This window comes from Eufriesea mexicana, unplaced genomic scaffold, assembly GCF_001483705.2.
Source record: "Eufriesea mexicana isolate 0111107269 unplaced genomic scaffold, ASM148370v2 scaffold3527, whole genome shotgun sequence".
In the NCBI taxonomy this organism is placed as follows: Eukaryota; Metazoa; Arthropoda; class Insecta; order Hymenoptera; family Apidae; genus Eufriesea; species Eufriesea mexicana.
Genome location: NW_016911536.1, coordinates 14896 through 28178, shown reverse-complemented (window position 1 = coordinate 28178; position 13283 = coordinate 14896). Strand labels below are relative to the sequence as shown.

Genomic DNA, 13283 nt, shown 5'->3' with positions numbered 1-13283 from the left:
ACTTGGCCGTCACGATATTCACGCCTTGCGTCGCTCTGAAGGCTGTGATTGGCTTGCCGTACTGGGCCAGTATCATCGGCATCACCTCGATATCCGTCATCTTCAGCGTAATGGTAAGTGTCACGCGTTCATCCCAAAAGCTTCGCCTAACAACGTTCGGGGAAAATCTTTCGTCGCGCTCGCTCGACGAAATAACAAAGGCAATGGAAAATCGTAAAGAATCCTGCTCGTTCCGATGTCGAGATAGCCGAATATTTTCCAGCACAAAGAATACCGTTCCGAGATATGAATATTCGCTCGAGGACAAGTGTTTATAGACCGGTATGTCTCTACGGTAACGCGACGACGCGAGGAGAAAGCTCGCAGAGGTGGATGATTTTCCGCGCGGAGGCTGAAACTTTTAAATCGTCCTCACGATGTCCACATTTTCGTCCCATCAATTATTCGCGATCCGAGAGAGCACGCTGCTCGTGCCCGTTCCGGGCGCATTTCCAGCCGAAAGGATCGTAAATACGACACTCGCGATCGTAAAACTTGCGCGAACAACGGGAGCAAGACAACCGCGTGAAAATGTTCCGCTTTGCGTCGTCGTCTTGCTCCTCGCGCAGCGTTCCATCTCGCGAAATCCATTCTCGCGTCCCCGTGCAATTCGTCAGACCCTACCAACTACGTTGCGTTAAACTCTGTTTTTGTTCGCAGGGTGGTTTAAAGGCAGTCATCCTGTCGGATGTTATACAAGGTGTAACCATGATCGGCGTGTCGCTCGTGATAATCGCCAGGGGCTCCTCTGATATTGGCCCCGATAAGATTTTAAACGTGACGTACGAGCGTGGTCGATTGGAATTCTTCGAGTAAGTGTAAACATACGATCAGAATTTCGAGATTCAGCGCGCCCGGATTAGAGTCGCGTGAATCTTGGGCTCGGCTTGAATCGGACGTTTATCGACCAGCTTGTTGACTCTATTGGGACACCGAGGAAGACCAAGTCGAGCTTCGCGCGAAATCCAGTCCTCTCGTGGTGATCGAAATCGCGATTATTTCGAGGGGAGCGTCCTCGTGGTTTTATTCTTCCGCCACCTCGATATCGAACAATCGATACTCTACGCGGGGTAAATAGCGATGTGTACACCTAACAGCAGCTATAGGATTACCAGATGTTCATCGAGTATGCACGGATTAACCCGTGCTCGCGTTTCTTACTCGCCGTTTCCGAATAACCATTGCACGTGGTCTTCGAGCCCCCGAGGCTTCTGCCTAAAAGGAAACGGCCATTTTGAAAACTAGGAACCCTCGGTTTCAGCACGGATCTGGATCCCACTCGTCGAGTGACGACTCTGTCGGCAACCCTGGGTCAATTATTCATGAGCCTGTCCATCTTTGGCTGCCAGCAGAACTTCGTGCAGAGATACTGCAGCATGACTAGTCAACGGAAAGTCATCAAGTGAGCAATTCCTTTTATTAAACCACCCCGTGGCCCCTGGAAAATTTAAACCGTATCGTTTCCACGTCTGGCATGCCGGGTTAATAATTTCGAAGGGAAATAACGCTCGATGAAATTACATACCGCGCGTCCCAGCTCGCTGCGGGAAATTTCGAAATTCCGCGAAGCCGGGAATCGATTGCGCGAAATCTGGCTCGGCCTTTTCGCGGACCAAGCGAGAATTACGCGTTTTCCGGGGCGGTGCACCGGGAACACGGGAGTCGCTCGTGCGACACGACTTGGAGGCACGCACGAGATTAGCATTTTACGCGACGGATATGTAAACAAGTGTCGCGTAGATAACGCCATGTGTTACATCGTGCTATGTTTAAACCGGTGACACGGACGAGGTCTTTCAATACGCGACACGTTTATTAAAATTCAAACGCGAAAGGGAAAGGCGAGTAGAGTAGAGAGCGAGAGAGAAACGGAAGGAGATAAACTTGGCGGGTTTAATAAAACGCGATTTTACGTTTCTGGTCCCGTCGAGCGGTTTCTCGTGGAAAAATCGGGATGAACCGTGGGTCTCAAAGGGTGAACGCGAATCGTGACTCGCCCTGTATCCCCGGAAACAGGGCGACAGGGGTGCGAGTCGAAAGTTTGCGGATCACTTAGTCGACGTGTACACTGAATCGACTGTTTCCCCTGAAGCCAAACGAGCAGCAGGGAAATCCTTCCGGGGATGATCTCGAGGAAACTCGGTTCGATCGATCCTTCCTTTTTCTCCCCCTTTTTCTCCTCCTACCTAGCCCCCCGTCTTTCGTTTTCTCTCTTTCTTCCCGTTGTTTCGTCCGCCACGTCGATCGAGACAACGAGGGCTGGCGTTTCAATTAAAAGGTCAATCGCGAACGACGAAACGGATCACCCTTACGCTGACAGAGACGCACAATTTTTATCAGTCGTTTCTTTTATCTTGTCGGTTATTGTTACGAACCGGCAGCGTGAGTCTCGTGACTGCTCGTGATACCTAATCGCTCCGCGTTATGCAAATCGTTAAGCTTATCTCATCGTTATTTTTACTTATGATTGACCAGCAATCGGTTTTTCTCCCCCGTTTATCGAAATCGGGGGACAAACAACCGGCGTTCCCACGTTCGATTACCGATTTCCCGTATCGGGTCCTCCCTGTGACCGATGAACGAATCGGGGGACCGTTCGCGGAGCGAATGGCGAAAGTTGGGCATGCAAAGTTTTTCGCCCGTTTCGAATAGGATAATTCACGGATAGAAAAGCGGTAAATAGTTTGAAGGAGGTCGAGGCATTGGACGGTTAAGAGGCATGTCGCCACCTTCCGTTTACCGGCGCAATAACTACGTTTTTCATCGACGAGCACCCGCGATGAAAAGAGAAGTTGCCTTTCGTCGAAAGTAATTTGCGAACCTCCTTTCATCCTCGCGTCGAATGAAAGCCGACTCTGAAAGATTCGAAACGAAGAAACCGTACAGGCGGCTCGATTATATAACCGGCGATCCAGACGCGAAAAGATCCCGTGACATTTTGCGAAATGGACACGTGACGTCTGTGATAGCATAACCGTTCACCGGCGTTGTCGTCCCTGGGACAAGAAAAAAAAAAAAAAAAAAAAAAAAAAAAAAAAATGAAACAAACGAACGGCCGATTTCAGAGGCAATTTATCTCTCCGTTTTCGAACGAAACATCGACGAGGACACGCGCGGGTATTCCGTGCTCGCGGACGTTTTATTAGAGCATAAATCCGAACAGCGACGCGTCGGTGTGACCGCGATAAAAAGCCCGGTCGAAATGGACTTTTATTAGAATATAATCGCGGCCATGGTTTGTCGCGTTCTTCTCGCGATAAAAATGTTTTCCCGCGTGGATTTTTATTAGGGTATAACCGCGGGCGCACGGCCACCGCAAAACTGTCGCTGATTCGCCGCGGTTTTATACGCCCTTGAGCAGCGCTGATAAAGTTTTCATCGCGAAAACGTGCGACGTCGTCCTAATGTTCGCCGCTGCAAAAGATAACCCGTCCGAATTTCCCTTGAAATTCGACGGAAATTCGCGATTCGCCCGAAACTCGTGCTCGTTAATTTCGGCCCCTGCGCGATTTCAATCGCGTGTCTCGCGAGGGACGTTACGCGAATTCGCCAACGACTAGAGCCCCTCCTAGTGGTCAAACAGGTTCTCATGCGGTCCGTATGTGGCTCGAACGCTTTCTGATTCGCGAAATTCTGTCCGCACTTCCCGTTACCACATAATCAATGAGTCCTTCGCCTGGCACCCGACACGGGGTTAAATGGCAGCCGGCCAAACTTTTAGCAGCGAATATTCCAACCCCCGGGCTAAGGTCAACAGTACCAAGTGGAGCGTATATGTGTCTAAGAACGACATACGTTCCACGCTGTTAAGATCTACTCGGAATCAGCTTTGCTCGAGTCGTTGAAGGAAAATAAGAATCGATGGAACGGTGGTATATGAATAAATTACGGATAGGATCTGTTAGTATTATACTCGGAGTTATAATGCGTTCACCTCTAACCCGAGGAACGTCGCGTATTGTAATGGAAAAATATGCCTCTTTCAGAACCATGATGGCTAACATACCGATAATCTTCGTCCTCTTCTCCCTGTCCTGGGTGGTCGGCATGGTGATCTTCGCCAACTACGCGGACTGCGACCCCCTGACACTGGGATACATCTCGAAATTCGACGAGATCGTGCCGTTCTACGTGGAAGACAAATTCCTCAACTTCCCCGGCCTGTTGGGCCTAGTGATGGCCACTCTGTTCAACAGCGCGCTCACCTTGGCTGTGTCGAACCTCAACTCCCTCGCCACTGTCACGTTCGAGGACTTCTTAGGTCAGATTCCTTCCGTGAGAGAGTTGAAAGATAAGCAGCAGCTACACTTCATCAAATTAATCAGCGCTATCTACGGAGCGCTGATAATAGGCGTGAGCTTTCTGGTCGCGATGCTATCGGGAGTGATCGAGTCGTCGTTGCTGATGACATCTGCCACTTCGGGCCCATTGCTCGGTGTCTTTCTACTCGCCATGTTGGTTCCATGCGCCAACTGGAAGGGCGCCGCAGCTGGTATGATCTTCAGCCACGTGACCACCCTCTGGATCACCTTCGGTCACCTGACTGTCAAGGATACCGTGGAAACGCTTCCTCTCTCGACGGAGAACTGTCGGAACGACACGTTCTCTCCTTGGATCACGAAGCCGGACAACGCGGTGTTCGCCAAGCCTAACATCACGAACAGTCAGTTAGACAGCATGCTATTGTTCAACGCGGCTGGGGAAACATCCGCCGTGGGACCCATCGAGTATCTCTACAGTATCTCGTACATGTACTACGCGTTCTTAGGAAGCATGTCGACGATAATCGTTGGCATTATCGTCAGCCTATTGACGGCCGACACGCAAGGGGACATGTACGAGGAGTACCTGCTTCATCCGATCGCGGTGAAGATCTCCAGATTCTTCCCAGGAAGGCGGAGACTGTACGCCAGCAGCACGCGGCTGCAGAACGAGCAGAACGCGGCGAGCGCGACCTCATCCTCGTCGGTGACCTCGATCGGGAATGACGCGGAAAAGACTGCTACCCTCCAGGGAATCGTCGATGATAATGGGAAGCTTCACATCGACATCGGTTACATCGAGAAGCTCAATGCTCTTAAGAGCGTCTCGCTCGATGTGACCAACGAGGTCAGCAAGGGGACCCGGCTTTGAGAGGTGTTCTCGGTCCGTTATTCCGAACGCGAGATTTCGACCACGAGTCAAAGTTCGATGGTGTCGTGCTAATGAATCTACAACGTGAACGAACATGTCTTTTGTTAAGTATTATAACGAGAAGTTGATGCAAGTACATACGTAGTATTCTCATCGATCTCGGCCTGTAGAATCCTCGCACAAATTCAGCTACCTTCGTAACAAATCGAACAGGCAGGTGCGCAAATTCTACAGGCGAGACGCTAGTACAAATAGGCTTTGAACGAGAGGCTTCGTGGAGCCACACGTTAAGAAACGACACGCGCTCGCGGGACTAGATCGTTTGTACACGCGTATACTTAGGCCAGAGTAGTTACGTTAAGTAGAGATTCCAGTAAAGATGCGTTCACGACGCGTGTCTCGATGTCGAGTGCCGAAATTCGGTCGATCCTGTTTCCCCAAGATTTCCCTCGAACGAGCCCGCATTGGTAGTTGCAGGCTACGAACGATGGCATTTACCTGTGCACGCCAAACTGCATCTATCCTGCTGACTCGATTTTGTCCTCGCGTTTTTCCCCATCTGCCTCGCTACCTTCTTCGTTTGTCCTTCGATGACGAGACTGACGAACCCCTCCGTTTCATTTCGATCCGCGAGCTTCTTCATACGTGGAGCGCTTAAAGAATGCGTAGTTTCTAATTCGCGGAACTTCGTGTAGACATCCAGTCATTTGCGAGCCACTGTTTGCTTCGCAAATTTACCATAACGAACACTGTACGTTATACGTACACGCGCGCGTAATACTCATTGTCTCCAGTCAGGAGCGAGATCGCGAGTGCTACGGGATGCCGAACTCGTTTGGAAAGTTCAAGCTCTCGATTATCGAGGAATTTACGATTGTATCCGTTACGTTTGGTTGGAACGGGAAAGAGCACCATTCGTTATTCGCGTTTGACGAGAAAGAAAGTGATCTTTGACATTTATAGAACGCTCACCGGTGGCCCGTGCGCCTTGGTCCGCACCTGCGTTAGCGTGTAACGAAAGTATTGAATCGTGATAAGATTGCGAGGAATCAAGCGGACGTTAATGCGTCGGCTGCGCAAGGTTGGGTGGGACCTTAAGGTCAGAGTTTCTCGCGACAAATGATTCGCTATGCAAATGAAAGAGGCGTGTGATGACAGAGCGCGAAAAACGGTTCGTGTAAATTGTACATTGAGCGGGGATCGTCTCCATGATATTATAAGTTTTATATCTCATAGATCATGCGTTATTTTTTTAACGATATATAGGTATAGCGAATAGCGGCGTTAAAACGATATACAGACGTAGAGTATCGAATGGATCTGTACGAAATACTGTGAATATTTATTTTGTTCTTTTTTGCATACAAATATATCGCGTTTTGTAAGTGTTGTGTTGAAAATCCGACTGTTCTCATTCTCCCTTATTTCCCTAATGATTTAAACTTCGTGCTTCGATTTCAATTTTTCTCTGCCGTGGTCGATAACATGACTCTACTCGGTCGATAATTCAGCTCGAGTCAGAGAAGATATCAATCACTGTAGCGCCGATTTGCAGCAATGGGATCTGTCATTTTACGAATTAAAAAACCGCGGCTAACTTGCACCGTTCATTCATCGATGGAACGTCGAAAAGGTTAGACGCGTAATCGTGGAGGAGATTAATCGATTTGCGTCAATCACTCTACGAGATAACGTTATCGCCTGTCTAAATCAATCAAGACACTTGCACGTTACCTCGAGCTTTGCCAAGACGGGTTTGGGCATGCTTGGATTAAAAACCAGCTTGTGTCCGTCGGGAGGATGAACCGAAGGAATCGAACGGCTCCATCGTCGAACTTTTCGACAAGTTCCTCCCCGCCACGAATCTATCGATCGCTTTCGACAAATTTAAACTTGCAAATTTACGAGGAACCGGAGTCGAGTGAATCACCAATCGGTAAAATCCTGGCGAAATCTCCGTGAGAACCATGAATACGATCGAAATCGAAGCTGCAGGATTTTATTAAAATTCTCCGCGACGCGTAATAAAAAAGTTAAATCACGTTCTCTGGAAGTTGCATCGCACGAAGTGGTATACGACTCCTCTTGCAAAGAATAGGGACTGCAATGGCGAAGCTGTGCAATGTTGGCAATGCTGCGGTGCGTTGGCACCGCCGTGGTATGTTGGCAACGCTTGTTTTTGTGCACGAATGTTCAGGTGTGTTAGTGAGCATCCAGCGTTCGAAAGAAATCGATTCCGAGGCCAAGCGTTCGAGAAACACGAAATAAAGGAGAAAAGAACAGCAAACGGAAAAAAATCGATAACCAACGTGAAGTAGACGGGGGATGACGATCGATCGGTCGTTACTTATTTTTCCCGAATAATTCCGTGCAGTCGGTGTCTCGCGTCACCGAGAAACGCCGCCACGTTTGCTTCGCGATTTCTCGATCGTGAACTACGCAGTTTCGATTCGATCCCTTCGGTCAGATTCAGGAGAAGTTCGTCGAAGATTTCAAGCCACGTCTCCTGAATGTCTTAACCGTTGTCACAATCTAGTACATCATGGCTGTGGAGTCGAGGTAAGCGCGAAGAAACTGTCAAACGATCCGCCACTTCGTCACGCGTACATTACCGCGATCGTTGAACCCTTCGCAACTTCGTGCAGGTTCGGAGCGACTCGGGTCCACTCGGCCTGTCTCGGGTAACCGCCACGCTTCGGTTTCGCTCCTCACAATTTCGCGAAGAGGAACGTTGTCTTTGGCATTTCTCGGACTTCGAAGTTCTTTGAAGTCTAATTGGATATTTCTCCCAAAGAAATTTCCGAAGTTCGAGTTGAATGCTACTCGACTTGCTGGAACTTCGTGAGATTTCAGCGCTTCGTGTTAAAGCTAGAATACAATGTAGTCGACACTAACGCATTACGTGTCCATTAAGGAGAATCAGAGACAACTTCGTGATTTGCATTTCGACAGAATCCGTGCCGATTCCAAGGGGTTTCGGAGAGACGCGATTTCAATACCAACATTCATAGTAACTTCTTATCTGTTTTAAATCGACTCGGATGATAAACATCGTTCGAAGTTTCCCGTTTAAGCGGGTTCGAGGAGCGTTAGAGCGAAGACAGGCGCGAAGCGTAAAGGATCGTGGCGCGATGCAAAGCTTCCGATCCCAAGGGGACTCACTGTTTCGCGAATTCGCGCGTAGATGCCTCCACGGTCGCGAATCCGCGAAAATAAGCCAACGAAAACTTCCTTCCAACGCGTGTAACTGCACCACGTGGGATTCGGAAATTCTTAGAGGAACTCGTTCCCGTGGAATTTCCTTCGACATAATACCGGTTGAAGCAGAGTTTCCGAACTCATTCAACTTTTCGTTAAAGAAGACTCAGCTCGAGGGTGTTCACCGTTTTTGAGAAAATTGAGATTTTGAATGGAGTTTCCGAGAGAAAAGGATAAAGAGGGGATAGATCGTAGTTGGTCTTTCGCGATAAATCTCCAACCGTAGGACCAATGGTCTCCTCGGATGTACCTTAGATTCGTGCAGCAGAAGATTCGTATCTAGTTGTCTAACTTGCCAAAGGTATCCAACCTTTCAACTTCTAACGCATCTGCCGCGCTGGAATTTTATCCCAGGATCGTAGATTCCGAACCATTGCACAGATGGCGCTCTGTGGTTCTATTTCGAATAACTCTCTGTCTTATAAGAAAATCCTGTCCCCCAAGATCGCCAATTTCAAGAGCTGCGTTGGGATTCGGGAACCCTCGTAGTTGAGCCACCCGCAACGTGGATTTATCCCTGTTCTTAAGTCTAATGCTCGGAATATCTGCCGCCATCTTGACTATACTGCGACTGAAATATCAAAGATTACCTTTTAACCCCGAGGGTTGCAGGACGTTTCTGGCCAAGATAATTCCTTACGCTCAATGATAAATCTTCCATTCGACTAACGTTCGATCTTCCTTGTTCCTGACATAACCTCTAACTAAATAGTTTCTTGGTCTCTGAAAACAGTATCGACCCGGGTTCAGTCGCGAGAGCCTACGTGCGAACGACTGTTTACAAATTATGACGGGACAGAACGTGATACTCGTTGGTAAATAATCATCCGGGGGTCCACGGGGAACGACAATTAGCGGTGGGCCGGGCTAACGAGGATAATGATTCGTTTCAGATGGATGCCGTGTCAGCTGAAAATCGAACCGAACATCTGCAGCTGCGACTACGACGGTATAATCCTGGTGTCGGGCTGCGCGCCGGGCTTCGACGAGCCGGAGCCGTTCAAAACGGTGCTGTTCAGTGCTGCCCAGATCGATTCTGCCCTGGGCGTGATCGGTGCGGTTTTGCCCATCAATTTGCCCGCGAAAAGGCTCATTTACAGTCCTACCGGTCCGCTTAACATGGATTACGACGACGTACGGAGCTTCGGCGAGGCGGCCACCAAAGGCGTCGAGAGGTATTTTTCTTTTCTGCGGAATTATTTTGGCATTTACCGTGAGTCACTAATAAGAATTAATTACGTCTTATAGGCTAATACCTTGACGCAGGAGTCAATTACAGATCCGCTTAATATTTCCTGATACATGTATATTTAGAGATCGATTGGACAGCATTAGTCTTCCCATTGCTATGCGAGTGAATTGGTATGGATTTGGAGCGTTCTATTAGCATTTTCATACGGCTATTCTGAGAAATGGAGGCTTTGTTTTTCCCATAGAGGTTGCTGGCATACTCGAAATCGTGGAGTTTGGTTATTGCCGAGCATATTTTCAAACTCTTCCGGAAATCTGGTCGCATATTTGCTGATACCTTCCTCGTTATTATCGGCCCGACATTGGTCCGTATTTCTTTGGTCGATACCGCGTTAACGTAACTGACAGCTGATAGTGACGTTCTCAAAATGATCGTCGTTTCGCGATAAAAGGAGGAAGAAAGAACAGGCAGATTACACGGAGCCGATCGCAGCGTAATTGGTTATTAATTGCGCGGCTTAATTGGTGCGGGAGATCAAAGTGCAGGCTCATTAGACGAACTCGGATTACCCGTTTGTTGAATAACGAAGGAGATTTCGCGTTGGATAACGCGGTTAACTTCGCCTTCCCGTGAACATGGTTGCCCGATCGAGACAAAATGTTTGCTCACGGCGAAAAGGGACGAGGCATCGTCGAGGGAGCCTGGTTAATCGAATTGACCGACAAACCGTCGCCTAACGAGCCGCGTGAATTTTCAAATTACCAGTTGGTCCGCACATGGGAGTGGTGGACGGTCTCTTCGTTCATGCCGAAATTGTGCCAGTCCATCTCGCTATCTTACGTTCCCTGCGCCGGACACTGCTCGTCCCTTATCGTAGTCACCGAGCAGTCCAACTGTTTTAAAGCTTCTCGTTTCCCGAACTACCCGTCGTTGCGAGCTTTGTCGTTATCGACTCGTCTCGAAGTTATCTCAATTTCCACCGACATACGCTCGCGATGACCTCGGGTGACCGTGAAGCGACCTTGAACGCGAAGGTCACAACCCCAATAACATCTCGTGACTTGGGAGCGATATCGGTTATCAACGGCAAGACCATTTGTCTCGCGAAGATAAGATGGAAATTTTGAGGTAACCGACGACAAGGGCTGGTCCTATCGGTCCTTCGCACGTGACATCCTCGTCACGTTAATTCCCACGAAGACGCAGAGGTGTTCACCCGTATCTACCGATTGGAAGCCTCCCCCGTTTCGTATGATGGATGTCCTCCGAGAAGAGGAAAGGATAAACGGGGTTTCTGAATATTTATAAGAACACACGCGGAATAGGTATCCTGGAGTGGAGCTGGGTGGAAGGGTTGCCCGTGCCTGGTCGGCTGAATGATTCATCGGATCTATCAGTTTTTAACGGAGGATCGACCCTGTCTATTTATGGCGATCCGGCACGCTTGATTCGCGAATGTCTCTTGCTTAATAAATACGGAATGAAGCGAAGCTGTGTGACGAGGGTAAATATTCATGATCGAGGGGTGCTCGAAGATAACCGTTTTTCCCCGACCCGCCCTTTACTGTCGCACTTAATACGCCGGAAGCGGAATAAACGCCGAGGGCGCCGAGGTTCGACGAACGCTGATAGCTTCCCAGAGATAACATGGAGTCCTCCGGGTGAGGAACCGGGATAGCCAGACACCGTTTCGTTTGTCGAACCGTGTCGATTAAACGTCCATCCAAGTGGGAGTTCGGCTGCAAGCGGTGGCGGAAGCTGCAGATCGGAGAAACTCGCGAACGAAAGGACATAAAAGAGCAAGGAGAGACCGAACGGAGGGACAATGGAAAGGGAATCATGGGGAACGCGGGACCAAACTAATCAAACATCCCTGGAAAACACAGAAACTCCCAAGGAACACGAACAGGTCTAAATCCATCCATTATCTACGACTCCCTCGCTTCTTCGCAGCCTCTCTTCTCAATTCGAGGCGATTAATCAAGCGCCCCCGCTACGAAGAATCTGCAGTTTCGCTGGATCTCCACGCAAATGGCGGCCGACGGTGGCGCGCTCGCTCGGTCGCGGAGGAAGTGAAATTCCGCGCGAGCCTTGCGTCCGACTGTCTCGAAATTCGCTTGAAATTCGCTTGAAAAATGAAATTCCGCGAGCGTGGCTGGCGGATCGTGGCGCGGAACTGTCGCGAGGGATTCCGCGTGTACGTCGGCGACGCTCGCGAACGTGACAGCCGGAATACCGCGGCGCAATGAAGAGGAAAGAATAACTTTCAGTCCTTCGGCCGATATTGGTCGCGATTCCTTGATTCTGAGTGACAGCGTTGCGGAGTTTAAACGCGTCGAACAGCAGACACGATTTCAGAGGAGGAAATTGCGTTGGAGAGAGGGTACACGACTCGCGATGGAATGAAATATTGGATACGTACATGTGTCGTATCTTACACGGAGAGATGCGTGTTCGATGTATTTCCCGTTCGATAGACGTCGCGGTTTTAGCTGCGCGTTTTTCGTTGCTCTTTTATCTCTGAAACGACAGCGGTTCGATAATACGAGGATTATCGTGGATCATTCTCGTTTCGGTGAATTGGTTTCGACGGTGGTTTAATGGTTATTTAAATCGATCTCGGCGGTTGCTCGTTTTTGCTAGCCGAGATCGACATTGATGTAATACGTTCTTTTTCGTTTTGCCGGATAATGGAATCCGGTTAACTTTACTCTTAACCGTTCGCGCATCCTTTCCCTTTCTCTCCATTTTCTCGCTCGACCAATAACCAGAGAATTTCTGTTTGAACAGAGCGTTGAAGGCCGGCGTCAGGTGTCCGCTGTTCGCGCTGCTGCCCGACATCCGCTTCGAGAACGTCGAACTGGTCACGCTTCTTGGCGCCCTGGAAGGCCTCTACGTAGTGAGTACTGGAGATTAGTCCATCGGAATCGCCGAATCCGAGCATCGAACCTGTACTCGCTCGTGTTCCTGTCTCGTCTCTCGTCGGAGCGCCATCGAAATGGAATTTCGTTCTTTATCACGACTCGTGAATAAGACGAACAAACGGGAGTCGGGGCTCTCTCTGTCTCTCTCCGTCTATCTGTACGCAGTGTATACCTCGACGTTCCTCCGTGCTAGAGCCTATCGATGACGCTTCGAGGTAAAGTAGCGGCAGGCAAAGGGGAAAAAGGGGGAACGACGGAAACTGACTGGAGCACGACAGATCGAACAGCTCCCGGAAGAAAGTGGAGCAGCCGAAGATTAGTAACGTCAACGTCGCTGATAAACGCGCGCCGCTCAATTGTAGGCAACACGGCTGGTTAAAGCGTTTCCCAGATAGTCGGTCGAATTGTGGTCGCTGCCGCGCCATTTAAACCAATCAAACAGAGACAACACAGGCCGCTGGCGTGCGGACTACGTTCGCAGAATAGGAAGCCCGTGGTCTGTGTTTGAAAGGAATTCAGCCCCGGTGTTTCGGCCTGGCCCCGGTCTGATTGGCTAGTCGACTCTCGTTCGCTAAACTGACCTAAATCCACCGATACACCGGAGGATGGAACGAATTCGACTAACCTGTCGGCATTTTAATCCATAAGCAACGACAGCCTGCTTTCGGTCATCGGGATCGGTGAGCAGGGTGAGGAACAGGGATACTTGGGCAACTCTTGGTCGAGATGCTTCGTTA

General features: G+C 49.5%; 1 protein-coding gene across 1 annotated transcript in view; it reads left to right on the top strand.

Moving 5' to 3' along the window:
• Positions 1-13283, top strand: part of LOC108550969 (putative aminopeptidase W07G4.4) — a 59630-nt gene that overhangs the window by 38818 nt on the left and 7529 nt on the right. The window contains 5 exon segments of the mRNA XM_017904944.1: positions 1-113; positions 700-851; positions 1301-1441; positions 9306-9605; positions 12413-12521. The exon segment at positions 1-113 is cut by the window's left edge and continues 13 nt beyond it. Coding sequence (XP_017760433.1) covers positions 1-113; positions 700-851; positions 1301-1441; positions 9306-9605; positions 12413-12521 — 815 coding nt within the window.